This window comes from Nyctibius grandis, chromosome 4 (genome assembly GCF_013368605.1).
Source record: "Nyctibius grandis isolate bNycGra1 chromosome 4, bNycGra1.pri, whole genome shotgun sequence".
NCBI classification, from domain to species: domain Eukaryota; kingdom Metazoa; phylum Chordata; class Aves; order Nyctibiiformes; family Nyctibiidae; genus Nyctibius; species Nyctibius grandis.
Genome location: NC_090661.1, coordinates 8,514,674 through 8,531,498, shown reverse-complemented (window position 1 = coordinate 8,531,498; position 16,825 = coordinate 8,514,674). Strand labels below are relative to the sequence as shown.

Sequence of the window (16,825 nt, the reverse complement as noted above, 5' to 3'; positions counted from 1 at the left end):
TGGCCGTTTCCCAAAAGTCCCACCCCGCCCCGGGGTAGAAGGCTCCAGGCTTCCCTCCTTCTCCTCCCCGGGCTGCACCGCTGAGGGTTTCTCCCGGGACATCTCCGGGACGCGCCCGCCGTTTGCGCCGGGCCCGCTGCGTGCCCCGCACGGCTGAGGCGGCCCGGGAGGGCGCAGGTGCCGGTGCAAGGGCTGCCCGGGGCTGAGCCGGCGGCCCCGGAGCCCCCCCCGGGCCGGGCACTGCTTCCCCCGGCCTCGCTGCAGGCGCTGCCGGCAGCCGCGGGGAGGGAGGACGCGCTGACGGCCAAGGGGTCTTCTTGTTTCACCGCTGGGAAGTGCGAGAGAGGCGAAGACTTGGAAGGACTGCGGGAGTTCTTCCTCCCAGGTGGAATAACGCAGACCTCAGCCGTCAAGAAAACATCTTTCCCTTTCAAGAAGATTTATCTAGCTAGGTTATTTCAAGAAAAGAAAAAAAAAAAAGCCGCACTTGTTCGAAAAACAGTCCGGTGCGGGAAAGGGGTTTTCTGTTTGTACCAAGCGAGGTCTAGTTATCCCGGGAAACGGAGCACTCCGCTTAGGCTGGCCAGAGAGTTCTGTTTCTGTATGTACGTTATCGATTTTAGAGCCGGAGATTAAAGGGACCAACCGCAGGTGTCGGTCCGTCACAGAAAGCAGCAAATACAGCACCAGCCCCGCTCCCCATCCCGCACCTTCCCGCGGCCCTCTCGGCCCCTGCGGGTACGGGGTGACCGCGGGGTGCGGGGGGCCCCGGCGCGGCCAGAGAGAGGGAGCGGAGCGGGAGCAGGCGGCGGGGGGCGGCGGAGGCAGCGCAGTCCCCCCTCACGGGCACGGGCTGCGTCCGCGAATGCCGCCCGAGAGTGGCTGCGGTTTGTGTGTGCTCGTAAGAAGCAGCAGATCCTGCAAACCTTTAATATCGGCAAAGATGATCAACAGATCTTTCGCTCTTACGTTACACGTGGATTTCTGTAACAAATAAATTTACGCATTAAAAGGGATATTTATTTGAAGACAGTTTGTGAAAATTAAAGTCATTTCGCTAATAACAAAACGCGACTGTTTTGGTTAAAGAGTTTAAAGAGAAAATGAAATTATACTTGGCTACTCTAATAACGAGCTATTTTAATTTCTTTCGTTGTAGCATTTCCCCTTCGAATTATAAAACATCGTTTCAAGACTGGCGATGCTTGCGGTAACCTTTAATGCCGTGGAGAGAAAGAAACACCGAAGTGTAAATTGTCACCGGGAACACAAAGGGCTCGGTCTTTCCAGCGGCAGGTAAACGTTCATGGCGTTTCTTTTATTATTTTAGCTGCAGAAGCAGGGTGAGGCGGCCGGGGAGGGTGCGGGCTGGGCGCTGTTGGGTGTACGCCGAGCCGGGGCCCCAGCAGCGGTTTCGGTGCCGCGGTTTTAACAGCGGCCGGTGAAGATGCACAAGGGACAGGGCCCGCGGGGCGCGATGCTTCCTCCGCGTACTCTGCGAGTACACTGAGCCGGGGCGCAGCTCCCAGGAGATGTCCCACGTGTGCTCGTAGAAGCTAATCCTCCCCCCCCCCCCCCCCCCCCCCCCCGAGGCTGATTATTAATGAGTAGTTTTGAAGGAGGACGGCAGGATCCCTCTTCTAGCGTTTGGTGCGAGCGTCTGCCGCGGGGGAGGCTGCGGGCTCGCCTCTGCCCCGGCCCCCGGCAGGCGCCTGGCCGCGGCAGGTACCGCCACGTCCCGCAGGGCTCTGCCGCCCGCCCCGGGGCTTCCTGCCGGTGCCGCACCGCCGAAATCGTGACATCCCTCGCTGCCAGGGCCGACCCGACATCCGTCGTGTCTCCTGGAAGGACCGTCCGGGGATAACGTCTAAGATGTTATCGGGGGCTCTCCCGCCGCCTCCGCCCCCGGAGTGGGGAGAGGAGCTGCTGTCCAGGAGGCTGGGGAGGGAAGAGAGAGTCGGGGGCTTCCCAGGAGCAGTGCCAGGTGAATCTCCCAACAGCAGGTTACTTGCAGCGCTGCCATCCTCCCCCGCCTGCCCAGCCGCTTCCTTCCCTCTCACACACGGGCAGGTCAGAGGGACGGGGCTGGGAGCGGGCCCACGGCGTTCCCGGTCCCCTTGCAAAGGGCGCCCTCCCCTCCCCTCGCCGGCGGAGCCCTCCGTACCCTGGCACGGCCGGCTGTGCGCGACCTGCCGCGGCCCGGCGACCCCCGAGGCGCCGCCGCCCAGGGACAGGGAGCGCCCGGTGTGCGGGGGTGGGGGCCCGGGCAGGCAGCCCGGAGCCCGCAGGAGCTCAGGGAGACGCGGGTTCCTCCCATAGCGGGAGAGACACCTGGAAAGACACTTTCCCCTCACAGGGACGGGGTCCGCCCGCCCCGGGCTGGGTCACTTCCCCTGGCTCCTGCAAGGCCGGGGGCTTCTCCGCGCCGTCCCCAGGGCCTGCGACCCCGCCGCCCTCGGGAGTCCCCACGGACATGCACGGAGCTGGCGGGGGAAGTCATCCAGCACGTACTTACTGGCCACCTGGATCCCTTTAACAGCATCGCGAGTCTCTCCTAAACCGAAGGGACGTTAGGGTGAGATTTAGTGGCGCTTGCACCAGAAGAAGGGTGGGAGTGATGTGTAGGGGAGATATATTCTCCCACAGTAACCTCTCCCCCTCCATCCCCGGCTCTCCTCGCCCCCTCGCCCCCCCCCGCGCGGCTGGCCCGGCTGGGTTCAGCAGAGCGGGCTGTGGGCAGCCCCTCGGCGGAGGTTGTGTGAATGGAAGATCGGCGTGGCTGACTCCTCCTCCCCTGCAAGCGCCTCTATTTGAGCTTTGCAAACTTGAGGGTGAGCAGGCATCCGAGGTGAGGCGTGCGAGGCGGCTGTGCCCCCCTAGCACGGACAGACGGACACACGCACGGACAGACAGACGCACACGCGGACGCACAGACACAGGCACACCCCGCCCTGCCCTGCGCTGCGAAGCGGGTGCAACCCCGGAGGCGATCCTGGAGAACAACCTTTCCCTGTCGCTGTTGCCGGCTCCCGCAGGGCTGGACCCGGGGAGCTGCGTTGCGGAGCAAACTTCCCCCAAAGGGCTGAGCTCGCCAGCCTGGTGCCTGCAGCCGGAGCCGGCCTCCGGCTTGGCGGGCAGGGGCCAGGTCTCCTGGAACAAGTGCGGCCCGGGGGGAGACTGGCTGCCCGGCGGCAGGCAGAAGGTCTGCGAGCAGATGGGTTCCGATGTCCGAGACCTCAACGCGCTGCTGCCCTCCGTGCCCTCCCTGCCGGGCAACACCAACTGCACCATGCCGGTGAGCAGTGCGGCGCAGTGGGCTCCCGTCCTGGACTTCCCCCCGGGGGCCTCCTACGGCTCGCTGGGGCCGCACTCCTTCATCAAGCAGGAGCCGAGCTGGAACGGGTCGGATCCCCACGAGGAGCAATACCTGAGCGCCTTCACCGTCCACTTCTCCGGGCAGTTCACCGGCACGGCCGGGGCTTGTCGCTACGGGCCCTTCGGCGCCCCGCCGCCCAGCCAGCCGCCCTCCGGCCAGGCGAGGATGTTCCCCAACGGGCCCTACCTGCCCAACTGCTTGGAGAGCCAGCAAGCCATCCGCAACCAGGGTAAGGGCAGCGCTGCCGGGCGCCCCGGGCTCGGGGGGGCGGCCCCCGGAGGCGTCCGCTTAGCCTCGCCGGGCCGCGCTTGATGTAAACACCAAGCCCAGCCTTTCTCTCCGCAGGAGCCGGGCAGGGTTAGGCGAGCCAGCCCTTCCGTGCCTCCTTTCCCTCCCTGTGCGGCGGCCACGTCGCTCCAGGGAGTTTTAGGAGCCACGAGTTGCTTGCCCCCACCCCTCCTGTGTGGCAGCGAGCTGCAGCGGGCGGCTCTGCCAGGCGGGCTGGAGCCCCCCCGCCCACACTCCCCGGGCTGGAGCAGCCTCTCGCCTCGCAAAGGTTTGTTCGGGCTGGGGACGGCGCAAGTCCTGGAATGGAGATGGGGCCGGTGCCCCGAGAGAATTCCCTCTACAGATCTTGAGGTGGGGAGGGCGTACCTCCGAACGGCCTCCTGTCCGCTGTCCGCGCGTTAGTGTTTTCTAACCCCTTGTCGAATTAACCTCGGGAGCGTTGAATGGCCCCGGGCCGGGGTACACAAACAGGGGCGCCTCGTAGTTTCTTTTCAGCATCTCCATGACTGGGACCGGCTGCGCTGTAGCTCGCTGCGGCCTCCGGTGTTTGCACCGCCCTGAGAAATTCCCCTGGCCTGCACGGCCGGGAGATGGGTCAGCCCCTGCCTCTGGCACCGGGATCATCATCTAATCGTTTTTCTTCCAGTGGCTGCGGTATAAACATCTGCTGGTGCAAACGCGAGGAAGAAAGGAGAGGGGGCGAGCATGCGGAGAGCTTGCCCATGACCTTTCGGGTCTTGTTCCCCTCCTTCAGCTGGCCCCGTGTTGTTGAGCGCCTGCCCTGCACTCCCCGGCCCCGGGCGAGGCGCCGGGGGAGTCTGGGCGAGGAGGGGAAGGGGGGGGGGGTCGGGCCGTTGCGGCCCCGAGACTCGGGGAACGGGGGAGAGGCCGAGGGTGCGCGGCCCGGCTGGAGCGGAATGACTCGCCGGGGTTTCGCCTCTTTTGGCAAGGGGTCGTCCGCGGCCAGCCGGCAGCTCGGGCTTGCTGTGCGCCGCGGGGGCAACCACGTACCCACAGAGAGGGGATGGGGTCGACCGCCCCGGGAGGACCCGGGCGATTCGGGCTGTTCCCGGCTCTCTGGCGGCTGGCGAGGGCAGGCAGGCCGGGGGAGCAGAGCGGAGGCCGAGGCCGGGCGGGCGCACTCTGTTCTAGCCGCCGAGGGGTGGCCCGAGGCCGGGCGAGGTGGCCGGGGGCGACGTTTGCAGCGAGGAGAAGGGATGGCGGCGGAGGGAAGTGGTTGTTGAACAGCGGGGCCGCGCACGGGCCTCTCCCGGGCAGTGCCGGGTCGCAGTCCCGATGCCACCGCTCTGCTGCCTTCGTCCCCCGGCCCCTGCCTCCGCTGTCCGCCCGGCTCCAACGTCGGAAAACGCGGAGCGGGGCGCCAGGGCCGCGCCGCCGAGCCCGGCTGGGAAGGATGGGCAGCATCCCGGGAGCTCCGGAGCGACTCGCCCGGGCCGGCGGCGAGGCCCGGGGGCTACTGCGCGCCCCGCGGAGCCCCAGGCTCCGAGCGGCGGGACCCGGCGGGGAGCGGCCTGCGGTCGCCCCAGCACAGAGCACACCGGGCCACGGAGCTCTACTGGGGAATTTTTTTAGACATCTGAAAGGATTTTAGACATTGGAGAGGATTTGTAGTCGCTGGGCCGAAGTAGCTACGAGAAGGGGGAGGGAAGGGAAATAAACTCGGCCCTGCGTGGGTGAGCGGGTGGGCGAGGGACAAAATAGCTGCGCCCCTGCGCCATCCCGTTAAACCACCCCGGAGAGAAACGGAGCCTTTAACGCACCAAAACACGGGGCCCGGATCGGGCTGTACTCGGCACCGCAAGTCCTGCACACACACCTGTGCGTGCCCGGGAGCCGGGGCCCAGCGACCTTACACCTCTGCACCCCCCCGGCCCCGCTGGGGTGGATCGAGGCCCTGCAGCAGCAGGGAGGAAGGCGCCGTCCCGGGGAGCAGGGGCAGTGTCCCGGCTCCCTCCCGTGCTCCACCAGGCCGATCCGCGGGGCTGGTCCCTGCACCCGCGGGCGGGGGGGTCCCTTCAGCTCGGGGCTGCCTCCCCGCACGGGCGGTACTGGGGCTTAGCCACAACTATTTGCGGCGACACGCAGCGAGCTCCTTTGGCAAGGAGGAATTCGGCAAGGGGTGTTTGCTTTATTTTCTTTTTTTTTTTTCTTTTTTTTTTTTTTCGTGGATGGATAAAATGTTCTTGCTTTGGCTCTCCTCAAGGTTGAACTCCTATTTTTTTTTTTTTAGCCGGTTCCTCCGACCGTGGGAAAGACGCTACCTTGGCTCTGCTACGACATTACTGCCAAGTCTGGGATGAGGTGGGGGTTAGGGAACTAAGTCTTTGAAACCTCTGCCCAATTTTCCTCTTCTCGTTCGCCTCTTTCATCCAGCTGGGCTCCTCCAACAACTGGATGCCTCCAGCGGGCCCCGTAGTCCAGCAGATGTACAACTTTCAATTATTTTCAGCACATTTTAATCAGGCCTAGTTCTGATAACGCCCTAATTAAAGAGACCTCACTATCGGCAACTCGGTTCAGAACTCAACTTTCTTATCACATTCCTGAAGCTTTGGGTCAGGCAACACCGGAAAATGCGGCCAAAACCTCGTTCTACTCCGAGCTGAGTTTTGAAGGTCACCGAAAGTCTGTGCCGGGCCAAAAGTAACGTAGAAAGTGTCCATGTTTTCTGAAAGTTAAAAAAGAGGCAGAGGGAAATGGGGAAAAGGGAGTTGAAGGTTGAGCCTCTACCCTGAGGGCTCAGGAAGGAGATAAGGAGCGAGAAACAGCTGTGGGATGGCAGCCCGTAAGGTACCGGCCTGTCAGCACCGCTCGGATCGCCGCGATGCTCCCAGGGCGAGGGGGATGTGAGAGAGATTTGGCTGGGGACGAGTCAGTCCCACTTCTATCCCAGCCCCGCAGTCTCAGGACCGGCTTAAAACCATCGCGAAGGTGAAGGTTTCAAAGTCTTCTGGATTATTTTTTTTTTCCTCCCCATCGCTCCCTTCATTTCTCCCACGCAGCCCCGCAGGTTCATTAAGTCCTGTCATGTCGCTGGATCCAGGCTCTCTGCAGAGAGAATAAAATGGAGAAGCCACAGACGGATCCCTTTGTTGCCTCTCCACTTTATTGTCTCCGACCCCCCCTGTGATTATCGATGGGCGGTGGTGAAGCAGAGCCCTGCACAGCGCCGGGCGCTCCGCACCGGGGGGAGCTGAGAGAGGAGCCTGAAAACAGTCCCGAGTGCTCCCTCGGACTAACAAAATCACCCTCCGGTCACATCACCTGCCAGGCGAGGATGCCCGTGCTGGAATAAGAGGGTTAAGAGAGAGGGAGGTGAGGGAGGAAGCCCTCGTCGTCGGTTTGGTTTCTTTTCCCAGCCCGTTTCGGACTTTTTGTTTTGTTTTTGTTTGGTTTGGGTTTTTTTTTTGAAGAGTGACTCTCGGAGGAGCCTGGTTCTCGGGGTAAATGCTGATGAGCCGAGAAGCCTCTGAGATAATATTACTTTGTAATTACTTTTTTAGCTGAAGTTGTTTAGCCAGCTCCAAGTCATTAATGAAAGTTGGTGTCCAAGCACCTGATTTACGATTTCGTGTCGGCCCGGGGTCAGCAGAGGTGGTCTCTTTCCATCTGAGTCTGCTCGGTGTAGGAAACAAAATAGGCTGTTTATTATTTTGGAGAGCAATTTTTGCTGAAAGGAGGAGTTTTATTTTTGCATGTAACATTCCGCCTCTTTATTGCAGACTCTTCAGAAAGCTGCTCTTAAAAAAAAAAAAAAGATTAAAGAGTAACTTCTAAATTGGAAACGGCAGAGGAGTACACCGAGCAGATGGGAATCTTCCTCTTTAATATGAGCAACAATTAATGAAAACATCCTTTTTATTACCGAAGCCGATCTGTTCTCTTTAAAACACGAACGAGACTTCCGACATCCCGCCCCTCGGAGCGGGCTGCCCGGCTCGCCTCTCCCCGCGGCGGGGGGGGGGTCCCGCGGGCGTCCCACCGCACCGCCCTGCGCCCGCAGCCTTGCGAAGTGCGTGTGCTGGGGAGGGGGGTGCGGTGGGACGGTGAAGGAAGGTGGCACAGCCTTTTTGCGTCTTTTTGCCCATCGTGGGCAGCAGCACCGGGGGAAGATCAAGACGGTGCGGTAAACGCGAAGCATCTCGGCAGCCCGCGGCGGTGCCGGGGGTGCGTGGCGGTGGGAGCCCGCGGCGCTCGGCCGGGCGTGGGCTCCTCTCGCTCGACGCCTGCTCGGAGAGGCTTCGCGGGAAGCTGGTGGCCGAGCGGTCTTTCAAGGCTCCTCCTAACCCCGCTGTGGTCTCTTCGGCAGGTTACAGCACCGTGGCGTTTGACGGGACCCCGAGCTATGGCCACACGCCGTCTCACCACGCCGCTCAGTTTACAAACCACTCCTTCAAACACGAGGACCCCATCAGCCAGCAGCCCTCGCTAGGTAATTTCAGCCTCCGCGGGGTGCGGACCGCGCTCCCGGCCGCAGGGGCCCGTCTCAAAGGGCGCTGGCGGCCGGCTGGCAATCCGGAGCGGCTCCGGAGTCGCGCCGCTGCGCCCCCGCCCCCCGCAGGCCTGGCACAGAGCTAGAGCTGCCAAAACGCTGGCGGACGGGGCCCTGCAGCCCCTTCGAAGCGCAGGGTGGGGGGGAACGGCAGGTCGCCGCAGGGATTAACTCTTCGCTGCTTTCTCCGCAGGGGACCAGCAGTACTCGGTGCCTCCCCCGGTGTACGGCTGTCACACCCCCACCGACAGCTGCACGGGCAGTCAGGCCCTGCTCCTCCGGACCCCCTACAACAGGTACCTCCGCTGGCAGCGAGCTTTGCCTTGCCTCCGCCTGCGCGGGTTGCTTCTTGGATGTGGTCTCTCCCCCGCATGTCGTTCAAACAGCTTTCTATGTATGTTATGCGAGGAAACGGATTTATTTTGTCATTTCTCAAAAGAAAAAAAGATTCACACGGTAAAAAAAAAACAAAACAAAACCAAAGAAAACCAAACGAACAAAAAGCCTCCCAAAACCATACAAAATCAAAAAAGACGCCGCGCCCTCTGCCCCGGACCCGCCGTGTCTCAGAGCTTTCCCGGGCCGCCTCGCCCTCCTGGGCCGGGGTTTGCGGGGGGACTGGCGCCGCGCCGAGCATCCCCCGCGGGGCTCGGACACTGTGCTGCCGGCTCGGGGGAGCCGCTCTCCGGCGGCAGGTGCCGGGCTGCCCGGCCTCCTTGGAGCACACCTGTCCCGGAGCTCGCTGGTGCGAAGGGTTCGGGATTTGCCCGGGTGCGCTCATCCGCGCCGGGGGGAAGTGCCCGGGGCAGCCCAGCAGAGTGCCAGGCTGCGAGGCTCTGAAACCCGGCCCCGACCCTGCTACAGAGCATCCCCTCGTTGTCCGAGGCAGGCGCGGTCCCCCCCATCCCTACAGCTCCGGCTCCAGAGCGGACCCGGCCCGCTCCGGCCACAGGATCCGAGCCGCAAGGCGCAGCGGCCGGCGCGGCCCTGCTAAGGCGGGGGCAAGTCGTCGGCGCCCTGTTCCTGCGCCTTCTCCCCACTCCCGGCGCTGGGGGTCTCCGCTGCCGCTCTTCCCCAAGGCCGGGAAGATGTGGGAGCGCTCGCTGGTGAGCAGCAGCGATGGGCAGAGCGTGGTACAGGGATCGGGCAGGCAATTAAAACTCAGCTCTGTCCAGGGACTCTTGCAGACCAAAAGCCCTTCCAAGGGCTCTAAGGAGCGACAGGGACTGGCCTGCAGGGAGACTATTTAAATAATACGGGGCAATAAACCTATCGGATTTCCTTGCTGGAGAAAGGTGCATCTGGAGCTTTGCTGCAAGCACGAACTCTCTTTGCCAACAGACGGGTCCTTTGCAAGCGCGGCTTCCCGTTTTCTTCCGTCTGGCATGGGGGCTGGGAGTGTCTCTCGCAGTTTTACAACGTGTTTAGTGAGCGAAGAAGTTCCCCAAAATTTATTCTTCAACTTTTTGTGAACTTGGAGCCAGTCCCATATCTTGGAGTTGCTAAGTAACTCTCGCACACAAAACAATACGACTCTGCGAAGGAACCCGCGAGCGGCTCCTCTGGTAGGCCGGTTCTATCACCTCTGAGTAATCAACACTGGACGTGGGACAACAAAATTCTGTCACTTCCAGAAGCCACTTCGCTAATGAACGTGAGTTGACGTCAAGGGAAGGAGGGAATGAGGTAATGAAGGAAGGAAAGAAGCCTATCCAGAGAGATTAGCTTGCAGAATAATTGGCGGGGCGAACTCCTGCGCTGAAGTGACAGAGATTGCTCGCCTCGCAGGGAAATCTATAAATATAACCATATTTAGGTTATATGTAGGGAGGCTTGGGGAGGGCAGCTCCGAGCCGCCACGGGCAGCCGCCGCTCTCCCCGGCCCCGCCGGACCTCGGAGCTCGCCCTCGCCGCCCCGTGCCCCCTTGTCGGGGCTCCCACCGGCACCGGCACCGCGGGCGCTCCCTCCTGCGGCGTTTGTACCTGTTTGTACGTTTAGTGGAGCGAGCCCAGGCCTGGGAGGTGTGATGCCGATAGGAAACCACTGCTTGTGACGAAAGCTCCGTCCTCCATGTGCCTCCACCGAGGAAGCATCGGGGAGGGGTGAGCAGAGCCGGGCATCGCCCTAACTCGGCCACCTCCCGCCCACCGCGTCGGGACCCGAACCCCGGCTCGGGAGGGCAGCGCTGCGCTACGGGGGCGATTTCTTCCCGACCTGAGCCTTGATCCTACTCTGCTCCCCGGGAGCTTTACAGCTTACTTCGGTAGGATAAGGATTTAAGCCCTTAAACTTCACACGAGCCAGTACTGATGTGTGGGGGGGTGAATCAGGGCAGAACTTGTTCCATGTCAAGGGCAGCTCCGGTTGTACAAAGCCTGCTCCAGCACCTAAGCCCGAGCAGGTGGATGAGCTCGGTACGGCCTCCCCTTGTCCCCTCCTGCACGTGTTCAAAAGCATCCGGAAAAAATGGTGTTCCTACTACACAAATGTTCTTCCTAGAAAGTGTTGTCAAGAAAGTGGGTGACTAGTTACCGTGCAGAAACGGGCGCGACTCATTAGCCACATTTCCAACGGCCTGAAAACCGACCGCACTGTCTTGGTCAATATTCGTACTGATCTGGCGGAATCTTTATTATTTTTTTTAAGACCGTATTTATTCCGTACCTCCTTTGCGAAGATTTAGTTTGCTTTCGCAGTTCAGGTCAACTTTGCTTTGACAACCGATGGCTCGGTTGCCGCATCCGAGGGCCGGGGGTGTCAGGGCCGGGGCAGTGAGGCTGTCCGCGACCAGCCCCATACCCGCTGCGCACCCCCCTGCGCGCCTGCGGAACGCTGCGCTGGGCGCGGAAGGTGCTCATCCCCGGCGTGGCGGGGCTCGTCGCGTCTGTTGCTCCTCGCAGTGGCTGAGGACAACAGGCGCTCCCGTTCGCCGGTACCGGTGGAGAGGGGGCGATGGGGCGGGAGGCACCGAGCTCGGGAGCGGGAGGTGTTGCTTCTCTCTCCGGCGGGATGCGACGGTCGGTGTTTGCCCCGCACTTCGCACCTCCCCGGGACGCTCGAGTAGCGCACGGGCGTCGTTTGTGGTCCCCCGCCCACCCACCCCCTTGCACCCTCTCGCTGGATCCCGCCGGGCTCCTTCCCTCCGTCATGCCCCGTCTCGGATCTCTGCTGCGCCGAAACGAGACCCAAGGGGCACATCTTGCGCGAGCAGAGGTGGAGCAGGACTGCGGAGGGGTGCTCGGGCCACCTAGGGCTGAAGAGCGTTGCCTTCTCTCCCGCACCAAGGCAAAGCAGTCGGGAAGGCGACGGCTTGAAATAAATAGTTAAAAGATCGTAATTCTTATACTGGAAGCAGAAGTATCTCTGAAATCTCTCGCCTCGGCAACTACTTGCTCTCTGTTTATAGCGCAGCCCGCTCCTCTGCCAGGGATACTGCGCCTGTTGTTGATAGCTGGACATGGATGACAAAGCCGCACAGATTGCAAGTGTGCATTAGATGACGAGCATTTGTTGGTCCATTAAAACGGTGATGTGAACTTTTCTACCTCGCGCTGTTTAATGTAGTAAACATGCTCGATGTTGAAAATTTACTGTGAGTCACACTTACAAAGACTTTAAAAGTGGAGGAGTCTCGGTTCAGATTATAGCTCTTTCTGTGCAGAGGTCAAGAACTCGGTAATACTGCAATGCAGGCCAAAACAAACTCTATATGATCTACTACTGGTTTCCTTTTAAGTTCCCTTTTTGCTCGGCGTTGACTTCCTTTTATTCCACTCCAACTTACATTAATCCCCGTTGTAGAAATGTTCCCCCCCTTCCTCTCGTTTCTCTTTAAAAGCATCTCTGTAATGAAAATAAGTTATTTTTAGTGTCTTCTTTGTGGCCGTTTGGAGGGCCAAGGATTCAGATCGGAATCAGTGCAGGCGTATCCCTGGAGACCCCCCTTTCCTTCTCATCATTCAAACCTCATCCGAAACCGAGATTTTGAGAGGAGCTGTTAATTCCATGAGATCATCTCACGGTACCGTCAGTAATAAACCACGGCGAGGCGTAAATGGAGTTAGGGATGTCCTGTTCTCTGTCACATGTCAGATGCGAGATGTTTAAGCCTGTGTCGATGCCCGATGGCCCCCGGGCAAACGGAGGCCGGCGCGGCCATTCCTGCCTCCGGGCTTGCCGGGGCGCGGAGCCCGGCGGTGCCCACCCGCCTCCCACCCCGGGGCCGCGGAGCCCGGCGGTGCCCATCTGCCTCCCACCCCGGGGCCGCTTCCATACGATTTCGCCAAAGCTGGGGCAATGCCGGGTTTTTCGAGATGTACAACTCGCAGGGTCGTGGGCTCTGCATCTCCACAGAGAAGAACTTTCTCCCCTTGGCTACTGCTGGCGGCAGAGATCCCACAGACTCCCTCTGCAGCCCGTGTGAGGGGTGTGGGGGTGCCCCTCCGTGGGCACCCCGGTGCCGGGCCACAGCCCACCCGAGCTACAGCGTGGGGTGCCGAGCCCGGGCGGCTGCACCCCCCGGCACTCGTTCCCCCGGCTCCTGCCCCACCGCAGCTGCAGCGGGAGGGCAAAGCGGGGGCGAGGGCTGCGGGTATCTGCTGGGGCCGCCCGGAGCCCCAGGCACCGACTGCGGCAGAGCGGGATTTAGCAGAAAGAGCGGAGTTTCCCTCGCCCTCTTCCCCCGAGTGCTTTACCCGACGCCCAGCCCGCCCGAAAGCCGCTCCGGGCTCCCTTCAAAGGCTGCAGCCAGCTCAGGCTCCGCCGTTAAGCTGTTGTCGGAGCTGCAAACCCAGGAGCGAATCGCAGCCGTACATCGGGGAGGGCAGGAGGGAGCTTTGGACGGGGAGGGGAAGACGGTGAGGTGCGGCTTCACCTCGCCGCTGGACATTGCGCTGGTTTCGGAGGGGTTTGTTTTGGACACTGTCACCCAAAGGCGGCATGCAATACAGTGGCTGCGAGCTAGTGACAAGATGAATAAGTGTATTGCTTTATGAAAAAGCAAAGGAGGGGGAAAAGTGGATATTGTGGGGGAGGCTCTTATAAATGAACTGTCAAGCGAAAGAAAGTTAAAGGGAAATCTCCTGCTGTAAATGCATCGGGCGGGCACTTCTAATAAAAAATCAGGGTCCTGGAGGAATTAATTACAGCAGCATTACAGGAAGAATTCGTGGAATTGCAAAACGTAGTTGGCACAGACCAGCACGGACTGCTATTGCGAATGGGGAAACTGCAGGAGAGTTTAACAATTCCTGAGCTGATATGAAGGACATTGTAGTAGCATAATAGCACTTCAGACACACTAATGAATAATAGTGTCCAGTGATACTGACAAATGATATTACACATACTTCGAGATTGAAGTCACTTAATTTGTTTTTATATGCAAAAGCTTCCCACTGGAATCTGACTTTTTTAGGTCGCTTCTACCTGCCACGAAGGAAAAAAATATGGAAAAAAAAAACCCCAACCTCTTCTAATAACAGGATGATATAAATTCGCCGCATAAGTCCGGCGAATTTAGGTGTAACTAATCAACAGGGAGACTTGCGTTTATTGTCAGCGGCTGTTCCGCGGCATCAATCACAGAGCCCGGCTGAAAGGCCCGGGGGCTCCCGTCTCGTTCCTCCCCGCGGCTCGCCGGGGAGCTGCGCTTTGGGGCCAGCCCGGGGCGGGGGAGACCCGCAGCCTGCCCCGGGGGCCATGCCGCAGGCCACGGCACCTCTTCGGCATCGCGGGGAGCTCTTCGCCGGCGGGCGGGGGGGCACGGCCGGGCGAGCCGCTCCGCGGGGCTCCGCGGCAGCAGCGGCCCGAGTTTGCCGCTTCCAAGGGGAAAGCGAGGGTGGGGAAGCCGCGGTCTGCGGCACCGCCCGGGCCGCCTTCGGTGTGTACCGGCGGGGACGGAGCATGTTCCAGCGGTGAGCCTCGCTTATCGCCCCGCCACTCCATTTGTCTCCCGCTTGTCAAGCCCCTCTGTGTAGTAACATCCATCACGAGTCACGATAGCTGCTCCGCTCCATTAACCACGTGGTCTCGCACACTCCTGGTTAAAACAGTTAACAGCTTTGCCTTTTTAAAACAAATAATCTGCTTCGTTAGCCCGTCCGGCTGCCGATATTCGTTTCACTAATTTCAATGTGTCGATATCGGATATTACTTTTCTGTAACGAAAAAGTTTTGTGTCTCCACTTCCAGCTATTTACAAATTGTCAGGCTTGCAGATTCGAAGGGACTCTTCAATCGATTCTTTTCTCGTATTTCCTTCCCCCCCCCCCTTTTTTTTTTAATTCATAATACATCGATAAAAGGGATTATATAAAATAATTTAACTTTCTACTGTTATGTATATTTAAAAACGATAACAAAGAAAATGTTGCTCTCTTGACGTATCGGTTTTACTTTGATCGCAGTAATTTTAGTTCTAATTCTCCATATTTTCACAACAGTGACAATTTATATCAAATGACCTCCCAGCTTGAATGCATGACATGGAATCAGATGAACCTGGGATCCACACTGAAGGGGTAAGGTGCTAGTTTATTCTTTACTACCCTTTTGCCCTAGTGTAGTTGTATTACCGAGCTAACTTCATCTTGTATTTTACGACATGAAGCCGGTCACTAGCACGAAAAAATAGTGACCAGTTCCGACAGCGGCTCATGACCTGGCTATAGCTTACCATGTAGCTCAAAAGTACTTGTAATAACCTACGTGTTGGGGTGCTGGCTGCTGGGGGCTCACGGAGTGAAGCAGAAGTATTTCAAAGGCGAAGCTCTCCGCCCCCGCGGATCTCCACGCCAGCCGAGGGCAGCGCGGCCGGGGGACCCCCGGGCAGGGCTGGTCCCGGTGCTGCTCCCGGTGCCGGTCCCGGCAGGGCAGTTGCGGCCCCTCCGCGCTCTCCTCCTCGAGCCGTCGCCCCTTCCTACCATCCCTCTTCCCTTTCCCTCCCTTCGCCAGGCCCTGCGTCCTGTGTCCCGGCCCTGCCGCCTCCCGGCTTCCTTCCTCCCGGCCATTGTCGCCCTCCCACCTGCCGGGAAGAGGCTCCGGCCCGCCTCCCCCGCGGGGCTTCCTGCGCCTGGGCGGGCAGGAAGGCCCCGAGGCGCCGCGGGGCCCCGCCGGGGTGGCGGCCGCTGGGGGGGCCGCGATCCCGGCCCGGGCGGGCGTCTCCCCCGCAGGGCCTCCCCCAGCCGGCACCCGGCCTCCCGCTCTCCCGGGCCCGGCCCAGGGGGCGAGGACGGGGTGCTCGGTGAGAAGGGGTGAGCAAGGCGGCGCGAAGGTCTCGGTGCCAGTGCCGGGCCGCTCGGCAGCCAGTGCCCGGTGCCAACAGTACTCCTGCTCCGGGTTAGGTACCCCCCAACTCACCCGGAGGAGCGTGAGGTAGGATGGAGACCCGCTGGGCTGGTGCGCTACCGCAACTTCAACTTGTTTCATCTACGATCCCTACCAAAAAGCAAAAGGGCCACCTTTTGATCTTAGCCAAGCTAAAGCCAAAGATTCCCTGCTCTGATCTGAGTAGGTCATTGGCTATGAAAACTCCCCTGCCAAAGGCACGTATCACCAGGTTGCTTTGAGATGTTCTTAGTGCCTAAGCATGTGTAGTCTCAAGTGAACAACAGGAGAAATCTAGAAAAGTCCACACAGATCTATGCTTTCATGTAGTTCTCCGTAAATGTGAAAACCTTGTTCAAGATGGACTTTGTGTACGGTGCTGTAGCGTGATAAAGGAAAAAATATTATGGGTCTGCTTCTAGCTCATTCACAAATGGTGTTTGAAGGTTAGAGGGAGATGATAGGAGCATAGTAAACTATCTATATCAGAATGAACTAGAGATTTGAGCCTAGAGAGATCTGTCAAGGAACTTTCTTGGTTAAAAAGATCCCCAGATCCTACAGTTGTGTACAGTTCTTCTCTTTTTAAAGGTTATTTCCTACTTTTATTTTCCATAAGTGTTTTTGATTTCCTCTTTAAGCTGTACCCTTTAAAGATCAGTCATTGCAATATTAGACACTGTTTTGTCTCTTCTGAAGAAAATATCCTGCAAAATGGAGCAACACATCAACCTTGACTGAGGTCCAAGTTATTAAAGCAAGGAAGAGGTTATTCTTTGGGGAACTCAGTGAAAAAAAAAAAAAAAAAGACACAATAGAAATATTAAAGGAGTACTGAACAAAATAAATGGCTTCTTACTTGTCCAGGAGTCAGACTGTTAGCAGTGTAAAGTATGTGACCTAGGATGCATGAAAAGGGGGGAAAAAAAAAGAAATCAAGATGAATGATCTATGGTAAAACAAAGCTGAAATTTTTGGTATAGGCCAAGATTGTAGAATCTGTGGAAAATCAGTGCTAGACATAGCCTCATCACTGGTAATATGAGCCAAAATAGTTATCTGTCTTTTCTGGCTGAGAGTTACAATACACAGTACCTCCAATCTCAGTTGCCATGAACTTAAGGTATTCTTCCCAAGATTTACATCTTTAAAATATATGAACTGTTCATAAGTGATTCCCAGGCGTTTAGTATTTCAGATGCTTTTCTCAATCTCGTAGTTGTAATTTAAGAATTTTGGAATCAATCTTTCTGTTGAAATATGGAGCTTCTAGATTCTGTCCAACGATGACAGTCCTTGTTTAGCTCGTTGCCTTGAGTTC

At 58.9% G+C, this 16,825-nt stretch overlaps 1 protein-coding gene across 7 annotated transcripts in view; it reads left to right on the top strand.

The window, feature by feature from the left end:
• Positions 1-3,214: 3,214 nt before the first annotated feature.
• WT1 (WT1 transcription factor) overlaps positions 3,215-16,825 on the top strand; it is a 37,901-nt gene continuing 24,290 nt past the window's right edge. For 6 of the 7 annotated variants that reach the window (XM_068399017.1, XM_068399016.1, XM_068399018.1 and 3 more), the window contains exons 1-4: positions 3,215-3,605; positions 7,995-8,117; positions 8,371-8,473; positions 14,622-14,699. In XM_068399017.1, the coding sequence (XP_068255118.1) occupies positions 3,215-3,605; positions 7,995-8,117; positions 8,371-8,473; positions 14,622-14,699 (695 nt within the window). The remainder of the gene's footprint in view (positions 3,606-7,994; positions 8,118-8,370; positions 8,474-14,621; positions 14,700-16,825) is intronic. The other variant, XM_068399020.1, reaches the window with a different exon arrangement.